General features: G+C 53.8%; 1 protein-coding gene across 2 annotated transcripts; it reads right to left on the bottom strand.

Annotated features, from left to right (window-relative positions):
- Nucleotides 1–1,008: 1,008 nt before the first annotated feature.
- C4H7orf57 (chromosome 4 C7orf57 homolog) lies at nucleotides 1,009–16,043 on the bottom strand. 2 transcript variants are annotated; one of them, XM_059397169.1, is made up of 8 exons: nucleotides 15,910–16,043; nucleotides 15,383–15,542; nucleotides 11,415–11,600; nucleotides 10,162–10,270; nucleotides 7,723–7,879; nucleotides 5,391–5,488; nucleotides 4,008–4,222; nucleotides 1,009–1,867 (listed from the first exon to the last, which is right to left on the bottom strand). In XM_059397169.1, exons 2-8 carry the CDS (start codon nucleotides 15,435–15,437, stop codon nucleotides 1,821–1,823), a joined length of 867 nt encoding a protein of 288 aa, XP_059253152.1. In that variant the 5' UTR covers nucleotides 15,438–15,542; nucleotides 15,910–16,043; the 3' UTR covers nucleotides 1,009–1,820. The 2 variants fall into 2 exon arrangements, with proteins under 2 accessions (XP_059253152.1, XP_059253153.1); XM_059397170.1 differs by having other exon boundaries at nucleotides 4,008–4,174.
- Nucleotides 16,044–16,258: the final 215 nt, after the last annotated feature.

Here is a 16,258-nt window from a genome sequence, read left to right as displayed (position 1 = left end):
CACTCCACTGTTGGGGCCATGACGCCTGCCAGCCCCTGGCTTTCTGTAAGTCACTGGAGCCCACCTGAGCTCGATCTAGGTCTATCAGTTGGGAATGATACCCCCAACAAGTTTCTGTTGCGTATTAGTCTCTTAGGTTGTGATGTTTTTGCTACAGCAGCTCGAATGACTAAGATAGAGCTGTAAGGAGTAAAACAGAAGGATGTCTTGTGCCCTTTACCCCGTTTCCCCCAATGCGAACATTTTGCAGAACTAGAGTAGCAGAAGTTGACGGGGGCCTGGGTTCTTTACCAAAAGAACCCCCATGGTGCCCTATCCACGCGCCTACCCCTCATCCCCTAAACCCTAGCATCCACTCATTGGTCCTCAATTTCTAAAATGTGTCATTAAAATACACACACACACACACACACACACACAGAGTCTCTTACCTTTCCAAACTGGCTTTTACTATTCAACAGAATTCCCTGGACATTCGTCCACATAGATATAGTTTTGATTGTAGATATAAATATAGATAGATAGAGAGAGAGAGAGAGAGAGAGAGAATCCGGAGTCGGTTCTGTGAAGACCGGTGAAAGGAAACATCATTCTGCATGGAGCGAGACGCCCAGCAGGGGGAGCTCTCACACCCCACCGCTGGTTATCATCACCCACCCAGTGGGAGGAGAGGCACTGGCACTGGCACCAGATGCTACTTTAGCTACTGGTTTGCTGCCCCAGTAGGAAGCAGGATTCCCCCTCCTTCAAGTTTTGGTAAGTGCATCCCAAGTTTATTCTGGGAGAGATGTTAAAATACCTGAGAACTTGGGGTGCCTGGGTGGCTCAGTCTGTTCAGTATTGACTCCTGGTTTCCACTTCAGTCAGGATCTCAGGGTCATGGGATCAAGCCCCGTGTTTGGGCTCTGCACTCAGTGGGGAGTCTGCTGGAGACTCTCTCTCTGTCCCTCCCCCTGTTCCTGCTCACTCTGTCTCTTTCTCTCCCTCTCTCTCAAATAAAAAAAAAAAAAATGCTTGAGACATTATTTGGCTTTCTGAAAATCTTCCAGAAAAATTATTTTATTCATGAATTAAATGTACAAAATATAAAACTACACTGTCGTGCTAATTGCCTGCATATAAACAGTAGCAAAATTTACAAAATAAGAAAATTCAGTCTGATTATTTAAAAATTTTTGTTAAGACTACTAAATTAAATGTTAAAATTAAACATAGTTTTACCTAAATGATACAAAATAGTAAATGTGGAATGTTACAAATTTCAGTTTATGCAAAAAATATTAGCAAACATTTTAAACCAGCAAATGCTACCATGCTTCTACATTAAATGCTTACACCCTTAAGGCATAATAAATCAATCCTTTTCTTAGTATAAACTATGTCATAATATTCTGGAGTTAAATTTTTCTGAAATGGAAAAAAATTATTTCTACAAATATTGCAGGACCAAAGAAAGGAAAAGACTTTGGGTTTCTTCTAGGTAGAGTCTAAATGGTTGATTTGAATAGAAATGTCGCCAGCGGAAACTCACATGGGAGCGGGTGAGGTCAGATGATGGTGGGCCGGGGAGGAAGTGGCTGATTCCAAGACACTGGAACATCCCAGGCCAGTGAGGTGTGCTGCTTCACATCCTGGAGAGATGCAGGAAGCAGCGCCCAACACTTGCACCGTCTCGACAGTGGTGTCAAGTTGGCTCTAAGAGCCGATCTCCTAAGAACCTATGTTCACCAAATAAAGCAGGAGCCTCAGAAACAGAGCCGGCATGCAGTTAGACCCATCCGCCATCAGAAGGAGATCCTGGGAGTGGAGCAGGTGGGGGTTTACTTGAGCTCTCCAGGCATGGACGCCGATGGAGGTGGGGCTCCTCCTGTAACGCAAAGGGAAAAGATGGTTGATGGGGAAAGAGACGTGAAGATGACATTTTTTTACGAATTAAGAATTTTAACCTATTAATTTTAAGGAACGGAAAAGTGCCGGTGTCAGTCCTGATTTTTCAGGACTACTCCAGAAGTCTACATGAAAATGAAATGCACGGTCCTACCTGCCTGCCCAGTGCTTACCTGGGAAACCTCCATCTCCACCCTGAGCGTGGCTAGACAAGGCGGGGGCCCTGACCACATTCTGCGCTCTGCCTACACCTGCTGGCAAGCTTCCCTACCCCTTAAGGATGCGCTGAGCGGGAGGGGGAGGGGGCGCTTCCCCAGCCCCAGGGGACAAGGCATGGCTACTGGCTCTGCACCAGGTCCTGGGCACCATCCTCCATATTGGCTCTTGCAAACTAGAAATCTGGGCCAGTGGCCACAGGCCAGCTTCCCAGATCACCAGAAACGTGGAGACAGGCAGCAAAACTTGCAGTGAGGGGAAGAAAGAAAAGCACAGTCCTATATCTCAAGGAGGGAAACAGCAACCCACAGCCTGGCTGAGAAAGGGGCAGCGGAAGGGGAAGGCAAGCTCTGGGTGGCTGTCGTCGTGCATCAAGTTAAAAGCCAAGACAGGGAGGAGAAGGAACAGGAAACAGAAGGGAAGAACATGTGGCCTCTGAGAAATCCCGGGGAGGGCGGGAGCCAGGAGCTTCCATGGGGACCCTCAGGTACCCAGAGCGTGGAAGCAGGTGCACCCAGCCCCGTGCAGATCCCACTGGGTTATGGGGCGCTGCTGCTTCCCCAGCCTTCCTGGCGCTCTCAGGTCATGCCGGTTTCGCTCATTTATTTATTTTCAAAGATTTCTTTATTTTAGAGAGAGAGAGAGCAAGGGAAGGGACAGAGGGAGAAGGAGAGAGAGAATGTCAGGCAGACTCCGCACTGAGCGTGGAGCTCAATTCAGGACTTGATCCCACAACCCTGAGATCACGACCAGAGTCGAAACCAAGGCTCAGATGCTCAAGCGACTGAGCACAGCCACAGCGGGCTCGGCTGCGGCTGGAGCACATGCAGCTGGGGAAGAACATCTAGGGCCGCCCAGCGCCTTCGGCTTCATATTTCACTATGTTCATCAACAATGGTGCGTGTGAGACACTTTTCATACTCAGATGCAGCCAGTTTCTCCGCAAACACTCACTCGGAGAAGGAGCATCTATAATATGGAACAAGCATGCGAGTTGTTCAGTTTAATAAAACAGAGTTGGTTCCTAGAAGAATCATACTTTTAACAATTACTTACAATGACTAAAAGGCTGCATCACTTAAAACAAGAAGCCGCAGAACACAGCTAGTGTGGAAATGTTCACAAGTTCACTTCCTAGCGACACTGAGCATGATCTTGTCACACATCCAGCAGGACAGTGGAGACAGGACACGTCACTGACAGGGCAGCCGGGCCACTGAGCGTGGGGTGGGCACTGAGCAGGTGCACAGGCACCGTCGCCCTCATGGGGGTCATTCGGGGGCTGGGCGGGACGGTGGGCAGAGACTCTGCTGACAGACGTCAACGTGCAGCACTCTGGACAGCTCCTTCCTCCTTAACCAAGGACATGAAGCCTGGAGAGAAAAAACTAGTTGCCTACAGACAAAAGGTCAATGATCACTGAGCCACGGAAAGTCAACACCAGGGTTGACGGGCTTTACAATGGATGTGGGCAAAAATAAGATTAAGTCTGCCTGTTACCAGGACCAGGAAAAGTCAGAATGAATACAGGATTTGGACCACCTAATGACAGGGACACTTACTCCAAACTATTCAGAGTTTAATAACAAAACGTAAGGGACATGGGAGATGGAGGAATTTCAAGGGTGAACCGTGAGTTCTGTTTCCAGAAGTGCACGTGTGGGGCGAGGATCCTGTAGGTTTTGACAACTGAAAGAAAATGGAAGGGCACAGATATCGTGACTTTTGCTGTTCCTGGGAATAAAGAGAAGCGTGAGACATATACGACCCTCCTGTGTGTCTGTGAGCACCACCCTTCTGTAGGATCTTCCATGGTCTTTAAATCACTCTGTGTGAAAGACCCAATGAGAAGAAATCTCAAGGAACAGAGGCCTCCGCAAACATGGGCTGCAGGGCGCGCTCACCTTGGACGTCCTCCGCGTCCCCGGGCACCTCCGGGTCTGGCTCCGACCCTGCATCCTGGCTCCCTTCAGGCTCTTGAGTGGATGGAGACGGGGGCGCCGCCCTGGGAGTCTGCGGGCTCCTCTTCTCTGAGTCAGCTCGCTGTAGCCACTCATCCTTATAGCCATTGCTGATAAGTTTGGAAAAGTTTGTGGGTGAACTGGCTTTTTGACCAGGCCTCAAAAAGAGAGAAATGAAGGTCAAACCTCCGCACAAAGGGTCATAATGGTCAAGGTCAGGTCTCAGTGGGCGTGTGGATAATGAGATGCATTACTGCCCCTTAAACCATAACACAGATACTCCTCTCTCTATCTTGATTTCCCTCTCTCCATTTTTACAAGTCTATTTTATTCATTTATGTTTTGAAATCATCCCTGCACCCAAGGTGGGACTTGAACTCACAACCCCAAGATCAAGAGTCGCAGACAGAGCCATCTGGCACAGAAACATACTTCCAGTCAACCCTTGCTTAGTCATTTCTAAAACCTGTACCCATGACAGCCAATTAGAGGATGATGCCACGTTTCTCAGGGACATCACCCTCACAAACACCAGCCTCCCCCAGGGGCTAATCGATGCTTGGACTCTACCATTTCTTTACCAAACTGTCACTTTCTGCATCAGCTCTTCCTTGACATTAAAGATGATGCACTGTGGGGGCGTCCAGTGGGCTCAGTCAGTGGAGCACATGACTCTTGATCTCAGGGTCAAGTTCGAGCCCGACGCTGGGTGTAGAGATGACTTCAATAAGTAAATTTTTGAAAGAATGTTATCTGGGGCACCTGGGTGGCTCAGTCATTAAGCATCTGCCTTTGGCACAGGTCATGATCCTGGGTCTGGGGATGAGTCCCACATTGGGCTCCCTGCTCAGTGTGGAGCCTGCTTCTCCCTCTCCTTCTGCCCCTCCCCCTGCTTGTGCTCCCTCTCCAACCCCCTCTCAAAAAATAAATGGATAAAATCTTTTTTAAAAAATTTAAAAATAAAACTAAATAAATAAATGGCAAGCCTCAGTGAGGACAGGGTCCCTGGGGGGTGACTTGGGTAGGACACGGGCTCACGGAGGCAAAGCAGCTGGTTGGAAAAGTTGGGCACCCACACGGTCCAGACATGGAGGAGGGCAGCTGCACTCCACAAGGGCCTGACAGATGCCAGGGGATGAGGCCAGTCCATGGGGATGTGACATCAAAGCCGTATCACTGAAAGGTGTTCCCAGGAAGTGGGCATCGTCAGGCCACTGACTGCCCAGTGCCTTGTTGTCATTACTGTCCCTTTGTCCTCTAGATGGAGGACCAAAGAGCCCAAACTCAAGCCTGCCCCAGACGCGTCGGCACTGCCCATGCACTTACATGGGAGGAAAGGAGAGTTTGCCTCCTGCAGGGTCTCTGGGGCCGAGCGGGGTCCCCACTTTGCTCGGGTACTTTGAGTTAATGGCTGGGAGCCTCACCTGTGTGAAGAAACACACAGAACCATGGTTGCAGGACAGATGCTCAGACACTGAAGGAGGACAGTTCCAGAAAGGCAAGAGGACACACAGGATAGTACAATCCTGGGGTGAGGTCATGACTCCTCAGGCCAAAACCCCAGGAAAACACAGCTCAGCAAGCATCCCATGTGACAGTCACACCTCAGCCAGGACCCACGATTCCACGGCAGCAGCTCAGCCTGGCTGCGAAGGGGCTGGGACCTTTGGGGGTGACGGAAGAGCTCAGTGCCTTCCTAGCTGTGGTGGCTACATGCTTATTGAACCCACAGAACAGTACCCGGGAAGAGTGTGGATTTCCTGCATCTAAATTACAGCATCACAAAATAGGGGGAAATGCTATAGGAAAACAAAAGAAAAACAACAAAAAGCAAAAAACAGAGCCTACAAAGGTACCGCCAGCATTTATAGGGGAGAAGGGGGCCTTTCAGAAAGGGAGACCTGCTCTAGCCCAATTACCCCAGAGGTAAGTGAGACCCCACAATGCTGGTCGCCCATGGGGAGCATTTTACCCTAAATATGCTCCTGGGTCTGCCATGTAGCAAGTTAGGGGCCACAGCCGGGAAAGCTCCATGTCCCAGCTCACTCCCTGAGGCCCAGTCATGGGGGGTCTGGGGTACAAGGGGCAGGACAGCCAGGCCCTCAAGAGAGGCTGGGGATGGACACCCATCAAATCTTAGCTTAATATGGCGCACACTTCCATCTACATTCAAGGTCACACTCTAGCTGTGCCAAAGGTCCAGTGGGACACAGGGAGAAAAAAAACACAAGAAGTCCCCTGGTTCCGTGCAGTCTGCTATGCACAGAAATGGGTGATGAAGATACATCTGGGCTCTCTAAGCCCCCTGACAGAGCGCCCATACCCCCAGCTGGCACCCCACACTTCCTTTCTGGAACCCAACTGTCCACCATGTTGGTCTGCCATGTTGGTGTCTTCAACCACAGCCCACGGGCACCCCGCCTCCTTAAGTATGGCGGCCCACACGGGCTTGCTTCCTGCCCTGGGTTCAGCCCCACATGGCTTTGGTCCATGGCTTGGAAACCCTACGGGATTTGGGGCCAGTACAGCATTTAGCATTTCAAGGTCCTCTAGATGCACACGGTGGCTGTGGTTAACTCCCAAAGATGTCCTTTATCAATCAACGGTGTAGCTGTTTGTGTATCACCAAGACATGGACCTGGTCCTAAAAACTGTCCGCTTCATTGATTGTGCAGCAGAGCAGAAGCCGGAACCATGGCCGGAGGGTGGGGGTGTTCTGAGGAGGACCAGACAGCCCATGGCAGACACCTGACATTCTATGCAGGGTTCAACTGCTTGAGTCCCCAAAGTCAGCAGTTCTCCTCAAATCAGGACATGGAGAAGCCAAGCCTGGGAGTCAGGCACAGATGGTCCAGGCCAGGAACCCCACTCTCCCTACCCCATGTACCGAGAATCAAGACCTTGGTGCTGGAGCATCGGTGGCCAGTGCTTGGTCCTGACAGTGGGGCTCCAGCCTGGGGGTCAGAAGGCCTCTGAATTGAGACACCCCAACCACAAGGCCACAAACCAGAGATGGCCCTTGACTTTGTAGCTGCTCTTTTAATGTATAAATAAATAAACTCTTTAAAAAATAAAAATAAAAAAGAACTTAATTAAAAAAAAAAGAGCATTCCAGGAAAATCTTCACTAAACGACTTGAACACAATAGACACCTTTAGAGACTAGATACGAATAAATACAAAATGTCATTTTTATACACGCTAAATGGGAAGAGGCATGTCGAGGCCACCCAGACAAGCATTCGCTAATTAAAACTCACCTGGTACAAGGTAATCTTACCCCATAGAGTCAATATTCATAAAAAGAAAAAAAAAATTACCATGGCCTCTTGTCTTTCAGTCAATTCAAATTTAAAATACAAAACGGAAGGCGAGCGGGGGTGGCTCAGTGGTTTGAGCGCCGACTCCTGCTTTCGGCTCAGGTCCTGATCTCAGCGTCCTGGGATCCAGCCTGTGTCAGGGTCCCGCTCAGCAGAGAGTCTGCCTGAGACTCTGTCTCTGCCCCTCCCCTCCCACACACGTTCCCTCTCTAAAATAAGTAAGTCTTTTAAACAAGGAAACACAGAGCCATCAGTGTTGTGGCGACAAGAGACCCAGTGTCAGCTTCTTCAGGGAGCGGCAAGCGCAATGACACAGCCCCGCGGGCGCCTGGCCCTCACCTTTTTCTTCTCTTTCTCACGGTCCTCGGCTTCCCTCTGCCAAACCGTTTTCACGTCGAAGTCGAAAGGCCCCCTCCTGGACTCATAGCTTCCGTTGCTCTGCTGGGGGTTAAACTCTTCGTAAACCATGTAATCGGGCATGGAGATGGCGGGGATCCTGCAGCAACAAGAGCTCTGACCTGAAGCCCCCCTCATCTCCCCCTCCTCCCCACCCCGCCACCCCTCCTTCACCCTTCTTCCCCTCCCTCCTCCCTCCTTCCCCTCCACCACTTCCCCCTCCTCCATCCTTCCTATTTTCCTCCCTGCTCCCCTCCCCCTCCCTCTCTGGGGTCACACAGCAAACACCACCCCTTTCCCTCCTCCCACACCAGCTCACGCAGACCATCCCTCCCCGTTCCACTGAAGGAATGACTAACGCTTCCAGGGCTACTTCCCAGAATCGGAGGCCAAGTCAGAGGTCACAAGGTGACATAATAAGCAAAATGAGAGCATCTTACATTAAGAATTCTTGAAGTAGATGAATTAGAAACTAATTATTTCTGTTACAGTATCATCTACTACTTTGTCCACTCAAACTCTCTAGACCCCCTTCAATATCTGCCATTTCACAACAATAATATCCTTTTTCTGTTTGATGGTCATTTTTAAAAAGACCTTATTTATTTATATTGAGAGAGAGAGAGATGAGGTGGGGGGAGCACGCCAGCAGGGGAAGGGGCAGATGGAGAGAGAGAATCCCAAGCAGACTCTGCAATGATTGCAGAGCCCGACACGGGACTCCATCCGAGGACCCTGACCTGAGCTGAATCCAAGAGTCGGAAGCTCAACCGACTGAGCCCCCAGGCGCCCCCATGGTCGTTTGTAATGTAGTACTTAAACTCCCAGCCTGGTGTGCTGTCTCCACTGGCCAGTACTCAGGCCGGCTGGAGGCTGGGGGGTGGGATGTGCACCTGCCAGCACTGTCCTTTGTCATCACCCCCCACACACTGCTGGGGGCTAAGGGCTAAGGGCTGGGACTTTATCCTGGCAGCAGTGAGGGGCATGGAGAGGGCAGGGACTGCAGCTGGGGGAGGAGAGGAGGGGAGAAAAGGGAGAATGGAGGGGAGGGCCGGTCCTCCAGGATGCATCGCCTGGCTGAGCCCGGGCTGCTCCGAGCAGGGGAATGGAGGGACACAGACAAAGTCAGCAGAGCACCAAGAAGTACAGAGAAAAAGGGGTTCCCGCTGCCCCTGACACAAAGGGAGGAAGGAGGCAGGCTGGAGGCCCCCAGGAAAGCTGGTACAGAGGGCAGGGAGCAGAGGGCAGAGGCTGGGAATGCAGGCTACAGACAGGACCCCAATTCCCAGGAAGAGAAGCCCACAGGTGTGGCACCCCCTGCTTCACTGCAGGGATGGCAGAGCGAGCCCTCCCATGTTTAGGGCTCTCTGCAGACAGGGAGAAGCCCCAGGGCCCAGAAGGGAGCGCTGGAATGTCCGAGAAAGGGACAATTTCCACTGCAGTTCCTGGGCTTCCAACCTTTCTCCTCTCTACCTCTCACCCCTACAGGCTGGGAATGCCATTAGGAAGCTTGGAAGATTGGCAAGGGCACACAGGATGGGAGGGACAGCCATGCTTCCTGCTTCCCCACCTGGGACGAGGACAGCCAGGAATACAGTGGCAGGGGCAGTGCACGTGGCCCAGGAGAAGGGAGGAGGACCTGCCTGCTACCCTCCCAGAACACCCCGTCCGTGGGCTCGGGCCCCAGCTAGAGCAGCTGCCCCCTGGGCTGCAGAAGGCCTCAAGGATGCTCAGTGTCCTCACAGCCACGGGACAGCTAGGTGCCCCCTTGGTCACGTGTAGCATGGAGGCTACAGTGTGCACGCCCACACACAGGAATTCTGTAGACACTGCAGACACTCTGGGGGACAGGGCTCCCCACAGCTCTGTGACCACCATGGGTTGGGACTGTCTGCATTTCTGGCCTCGCAGGGCACCGGCGTCCTTCAGTGTGAAGAACGCTTCACCAGCCACTGTCACCGGCCCTGGGAACAAGGCAAGGTCTGAAGCCGTGTCCCCTAAGCAGCCCCGGAGGTCCAGCCCTGGGACCCCTGCACAGTCATCCATTTTGCGGCACCCTGACCCATTCCATCCTGGCTGCTGTACCACCTGGGGCTGTCATTTCACACTCTTAGTGCCCCTACTCAAGACCTGTTGGCTTAATGGGGCGCCTGGGGGGCTCAGTTCAGCATCTGCCTTCAGCTCGGGTCATGATCCCAGGGTCCTGGGATCGAGTCCTGTTTCTGGCTCCTTGCTCGGCAGGGAATCTGCTTCTCCCACTGCCTGCTGCCCCCACTGCTTATACGCTCGCACTCTCTCTGACAAATAAATAAATAGAATCTCTAAAATGCAGAGCAGGCTACTTTCCCTGTAACGACGAGGGAGGCAGCCCGTGATACTCACTGTCTCTGCTCGGCCGTGGGTGGCTTGCTGTGGTGGATGTACCAGTCTGGCAAGGAGTAGGCCACCGGGGAGCCTTTCCTGGTCCCGGGGACGAAGTGCTTCAACAAATCTCAAAGCCAAAAAGCCGCGGGGGTGAGCATGTCACACGAGTAGCAGGCAGCTTCCCATAAAGTTGCCAGAACAGCTGGAACCCCCAACCCTTTTCCCAGCCTCCCCAGAGGCTCACATCTGCTGCATTTCTCCCCCTCCCCTCCTTCATTAGTGTCATCACCATCACTGCTGTTTGGGGAGCAATTTGGAAGCCCCTCGCAGACCTGTGGCCTCCTCTGCCCCCATGAACTTGGGTGGAAGGTTCTGGAAGACTGGTGTTACATAATGACAGCACCCAGATCTGCACTGGGAAGTCAGTGCTGATGCCGTCCTGTCATCTAACTCGGAGGTCCCATCTAGATTTTGCCGGCTATCCCAGGAACTTTCTCTTACCCCGAGGCCGGGGAGTGGGAAAGAGGGTAGAGGAGCACTGCAGGTCCTGTCCTGGCCTGGCCTGACTTGGACGGATGCGGGATGGTGAGTTTTGGGTTCCTGAACATCCAAGCCTGGGTGTTGCAGGGCTGTTTCCCACCACCTGTGACAACCTCCTGGGGAAGTATGGTGGCCAGGAAACAGGACAGGAAAGGCGGTGGCTCTTAGCATCCCTTACCACAGGGCCTGAGCCCTGCCCCTCACTAGCGATCTGTATGAGCTCAATAGGCAGCATGTTCTCAGCTAAACTGTGGACCGAGGTGGATGCTCACCAGCACCGCCGCTGAAACGCATCTGTGACCTTGGTGTTGAGATGCACCAACACACCGGGTAAGGGCTGTGATCATAAACCACAGGAGCCCACGCTCCAGCAGCTCGAGAACTGGTTTCCCCAGCAAGGCTACAGAACTGCAGGCAGAGGCTCTCTGGGGAGGTGGACTGCTTCTGGGGACCCTCTACACCTGGACCACCAGGATGGGGGCGGAGACTCTAACACAGGGTCGCTTGCAAGCCAATTCCGCAATTTCGGTCTTTTTAGTCTTTACCTTTAAAAAGGAGACATCCTACGGGCCACACCCACCCCAGGCTGTGGCCTGACCCTCAATGTCCACTGGCCTGGGGCAGAACTCAGAGACATTACAGGTATTTTCACATGGAACCATGAGGACCAAAACCAGCCAATAATCTTGGCCCATGCAGCGGAGACCCTGGGGCGCACGTGGGCTGCTTACCGGGCCGGCCGCCTTGCTTCGCAAGCTTTACGTACTCGGAGTCTGTTTCTTTTACCCAGTACCTCCGGGGCCCAGGCAGGTGTCCATTGGGAGGCTCCTTCAGATCACTGAGGCCCGGGATCTGGGAGGCCGGTGGGACATCCACGGGCTTGTCAGACCGCTTCACGGGAAGGTGGTAATACCAGTCTAGAAAAGAGGTGGCCGAGGGCCAATTAATTACACCAAGTTCAGGTTGGCTTGCTGCACTGCCTACAACACAGCCACGCCATGGAGAGCATCTCAGCCTCCACAGGACATAAGCATAAGAGACATCACCACAGGACATTAGCACAGGAGAAACTCCCACGGCATGGCACATCAGCATGTGAGACATCACCACCCCCTTGGGAACACCTGCAGTGGGCTTGTAGGCACCAGTCTCCGGAGCCCACTGGCATGCCAGCTATTGGTCCTGCCAGAAGGAAGAGTTCCTTATATGAGACCCTGTGTTCCTCTGCCCCAGGCTGCACCTCTGCTCCAAAGCAGTGGTACGAGGGCCTCCTCCAATGTGTCCCAATCCCCCTGTGTCTGTGCGTCCTGGGTCTCTCTCCTCCGGGGAACTGGGAGTAACCGGCATTTCTGGATATATTGGAGAGTGCACATTCTCGAAGAATCCTAAGACACTCACAACACCACAGGTTAGCGTGGGGGGCATGGGACCAAGGCTGGGCCAGATCTGCTGAGCTCAGCAGATGAACGACGCTGAGACACATAGCCCAGGCCAGAAGTGGCACTGCCCAGATCTGACCCAGGCAGGAAGAGGCAGGCTGGCCCTCGGGGAAGCCTCCTCTGGGGACCTCCCTACGTGATGCCCCCACGCCTCCATTGGCCCACCGCGCTGCTCCCAAGGCCTATGCCAGAGGCCACAGTGGGACCGAGTGAGAGGTCCCAAGAGCAAGGAGACCGAAGGAGGCCAGGACCTCAGCCTGGCAGCCAGGTGTAACAGAAAGCCACCGCAGGTCCCAGGCAGGGGACAAGGTTGAGTCTGGCTCCCCGGGAACGTCCAGTGAGTCCCACAGAGCAGCAGCATGATGAGCATAGACGGAAGGGGTGCCACTCCCGTGGGTGGGGGCCATGAGCAGGAGGAGGGGCAACATGGGAAGGAAGAAGGAAGGGAGAGGAAGGCAGCCTGCTGTCTGTCCTTCCTCCCCTCCTGCTCTGTGCCCCACGGACAGGGGGGCCACGGGCAGTGCAGTGAACATGGCATCAGCAGAGCCATGGAGCCCCGAAGTGGGCACAGGAGGTAGGGGCATCCAGGAAACAGCCCTACAGGCTGCTTTGGGAACACCTGCCCCTGCTGGGAGGGAGAGGTGAAAACAGAACCCCAGACCTGCAGTTATCGGTGCCCACTGTGATCCCACAGAAGAAAGAGATCGGGGACACGCAGACTTCTCTGAAGGCATTTTTAGGTGAAATTAACATTTACAGCAGTGGACTCTGATTAAAGCAGATCACCCTCCATCATGTGGTGGGCCTCATCAAATCAGTTGAAGGTCTTGCGAGAAAAAGACTGAGGTCCCCGGGGTAGGGGTGCAGTTCTGCCTCTAAGCAGCTTTTAGACTCCAAATGCAACATAAGCTCTTCCCTGGGCTCGGCCTCCAGCCACACGATTGTGTGAGCCGGGTCCTTAAAATAAACCTTTAGATAGATAGATGGTCCATAGACAGATGATAGATAGCCGATTAATGACAGAGAGATGCACTGTTGGATCCATTGATCTGGAGAACTCTAATACGGTAGGATCACAGGAAAACTGTGCTGAATAAATTAAATTATGTAGAGGGCCCCTGGCTGGCTCAGTTGGTTAAGTGTCTGACTCTTGGTTTCTGCTCAGGTCCTGATCTTGGGGTCCTGGGATCAAGCCCCGCATCTGGCTCTGCACTCAGCTCAGAGTTTGCTTGAGATTCTCTCTCTTTGCCCCTCCCTTTGCTCACTCTCTCTCTCAAATAAATAAACAAAATATTTTTAAAAAATTAATTTATGTAACACACAGGTATCTCATGAACATCTGTTCTCTAAAGGTAAAGCTTAAACAACCAGTTTCTACCTCTAACTAAAAACTGTGTTCACTGCCTGAAAACGAATATAATTAACATAACAAAATATTTGAATATCAAAGGACAGCAATTAGCTGAATCAACATCTTACTATTGAGAATGAAAAAAAGCATTAAGAAAGGTTTAAGAATGGAGCAGAAGCTCACAGGTAATTTAAGACTTAGGAGAAAGAACTAAGCAGCTTCCTACTCTCATCACTTTCAACTCAAATATTTTCCCTTTTAGAGGGAAGGCATGCACTTCTTGCTTTATTTGTCCTCTGTGTTTTCATTACTAATTAATCCACAGAGAATGGTGTATCTTGCACTTCTCATTACTGGAAGCTTTGGGCAGGCACTGAGCTCTACTCCAGGCATTCATAACTGCATGCAAAGGAGCTCACACACAGGCATGCTTGCGCGCATGCACACACACACACACACACACACACACACGGTAAAAGGAATGAGAACTGTCTGGTAGCTTCTATCACTTAGAAATTACTGGTACTTGTACAGCAATTACTACCACTACTACTGTGATCAATTACCACCCGTGTAGATTTCTTTTTGTTTGTTTTATTTTTACCAGCAGTGCTGGGTATCATGTAGATTTCCTTTTTAAAGATCTGTGTATTTATTTGACAGAGAAAGAGAGAGCGGCGGCGTGTTGGGTGGAGGAGAGGGGCAGGGAGAGTGAGAGAGAATGTCAAGCAGACCCCCGGCTGAACACAGGAGCAGGTGTAGGACTCGATCCCAGGACTTTGAGATCATGCCCCAAGCAGAAACCAGCAGCTGGAGGCTTAACCAACTGAGCCACCCGGAACTCTAGTCCAAGGCAGTGTTTAATGCCCACTTATGCTGGAGCTCTGGTGGCTGATGGCCATTCTCCTGCCTTTGGACAGCTGCAGCCTTGCAAGGCCTGGACAGAGGAGCCCCCATGAGATGTGTGACCTTGGACAGCTTCCTAAAACTCTCTGTGCTTTAGTGCCCACGTCTAAAAACCGGGGCTAATGATACAATGTCGAGTTGTTTTGAGGTTAAATGTTAGTGTACAGAAGTGCCTGGCCCTTGTCAGTGTCCTCTGATGTCCTGTATACAGAAGAGTCCACTAAGGCTGGGGGAAGTCACAAAGAGGCTGAGAGCCCACAGTGGAGAAGGAGACCCGGTCAGCTGCCCCACCCCCACCCACTACACACCCAGCCCCCAGCACACCCACGGTGTCACCAATGGCAATGACAGAGCTCTGGACTAGGTCACCAGCTCCTTTAGGAATGAGAAGGCCACTTCTGAGCAGATGCGGGCACTGCAGGTGCCCACCAGCTCCCACCCCGAGGCTCCCCGGAGGGCACCTGAGCCCCCCCTTCTCCAGCCTTTCTTTCCACCTTTCCAAGAAGGGGAGGAATCAAGACAAGAGGCACAGACAGACCACAGCACCCAGCTCTCCTTCCCTCCCTTCTGCCCAGCTGGCCCCCAGAACCCTCCACCCAATCCTTCTCTGCGCCCAGCCACGAAAATCCCAAGACGTGGTTAACTGGGCGGGGGCATAAATCACCAGCAGAAGAGAGGTCACGAGATGCTCTGGGATGCAGAGCATCCAGGAAATGGGATGGAAATGGAAGTGCTTACATTCCCGGAGACAGTTGAGGCTCACCCCGGGTCCGACCATCACAGGATAGAGACCCTCCACCCTCCACCAGCGGAGGCAACAGTAGGAGGCCTGCGTTCTTGCGGGGAACATGGAGACTAGCTGGGTTCTGGGTGCCCTCCCACTTTACTCTCCCTGTTTCCCTTTAAGCTGCTTTGACCCTGAGGCCCAGGAGCAGCACTACCTGCGGGCCCCTGCCCCGGAGCAGAGCGGGGCTCAGCGGGGCGGAGGCTGCGGGTCACTCACCGCAGGGGGCGTGGCGGCCGGCCGCGCCCTGCAACTCCTTGCTCGTGTTCCTCATGCCGGGGGCGCCACGCCGACCGGGTGCTGTCGGGTGGGCCGGGGACGCCGCGGGGCCGCGCAGCCGAGGATACGTGCCGGGACCTCCTGTCCAGGCCTCCTCCACCTGCAGGCGCGCAGGCGTCCCGTCGTTCAGCAAGGGCGTCCCCGACCGCGCGGGATCGCAGCCGGGCGCGTGCGAGCTGGTGTGCGGCGGGGCACGGGGGGCGCACGCTCGCCAGTGCACAGACGGGGCACGACACGCGCGCACGCTGCGGGGCAGCGGAGTCCGCGGGGACACAGCGGGGGCGCCTGCACCCGGTATACCGCGGGCGCCCGTCCACACCAGGTCCACCGCAGGGGCACGTCCACGCGGGATCACGGCGGGGCGCGGGGGCCCCTCCGGGTCCGTGGTGACAGATGGCCCCGCCCTCCCCCTCGGCCCCGCCCCCTGCCGCCCGCTGGCGCCCCCTGCCGCCCCCTGCCCAGCTCACCGGCCCGCCGAGGGTCTCCGTTGAGTACGACCCGCACCGCCCGAGAAGACTTCACTCGCCGCGGCTAGGGCCCAAGCCCACCTCGCACTCCCAGTGGATGCGGAAGCGCCGCAGCCTGCGTCGCCCGGGCAACGGCCGTCCAGTGGGCGGGGCGGGAGCGCCCCCAGCCAGTTGGGAAAGCTTGCGGGGAAGCGGCAGACCAATCACAGAGCCAGGGGCGGAGCGATAGCACCCGTCAACGGCAGGGGGCGGGGCGGGGCGGGGCAGGGGCCTGGCCCGCGCGATCGGCGGGGCGGGGCCGGCCTCGGGCTCCCTCGGGTGCTCCACCCCGGGGAGTTTCCACAAAGAA

This window comes from Mustela nigripes, chromosome 4, assembly GCF_022355385.1.
Source record: "Mustela nigripes isolate SB6536 chromosome 4, MUSNIG.SB6536, whole genome shotgun sequence".
NCBI classification, from domain to species: Eukaryota; Metazoa; Chordata; class Mammalia; order Carnivora; family Mustelidae; genus Mustela; species Mustela nigripes.
Note: the sequence above shows the minus strand (reverse complement) of the source record. Positions and strands in the feature narration are given on the sequence as shown.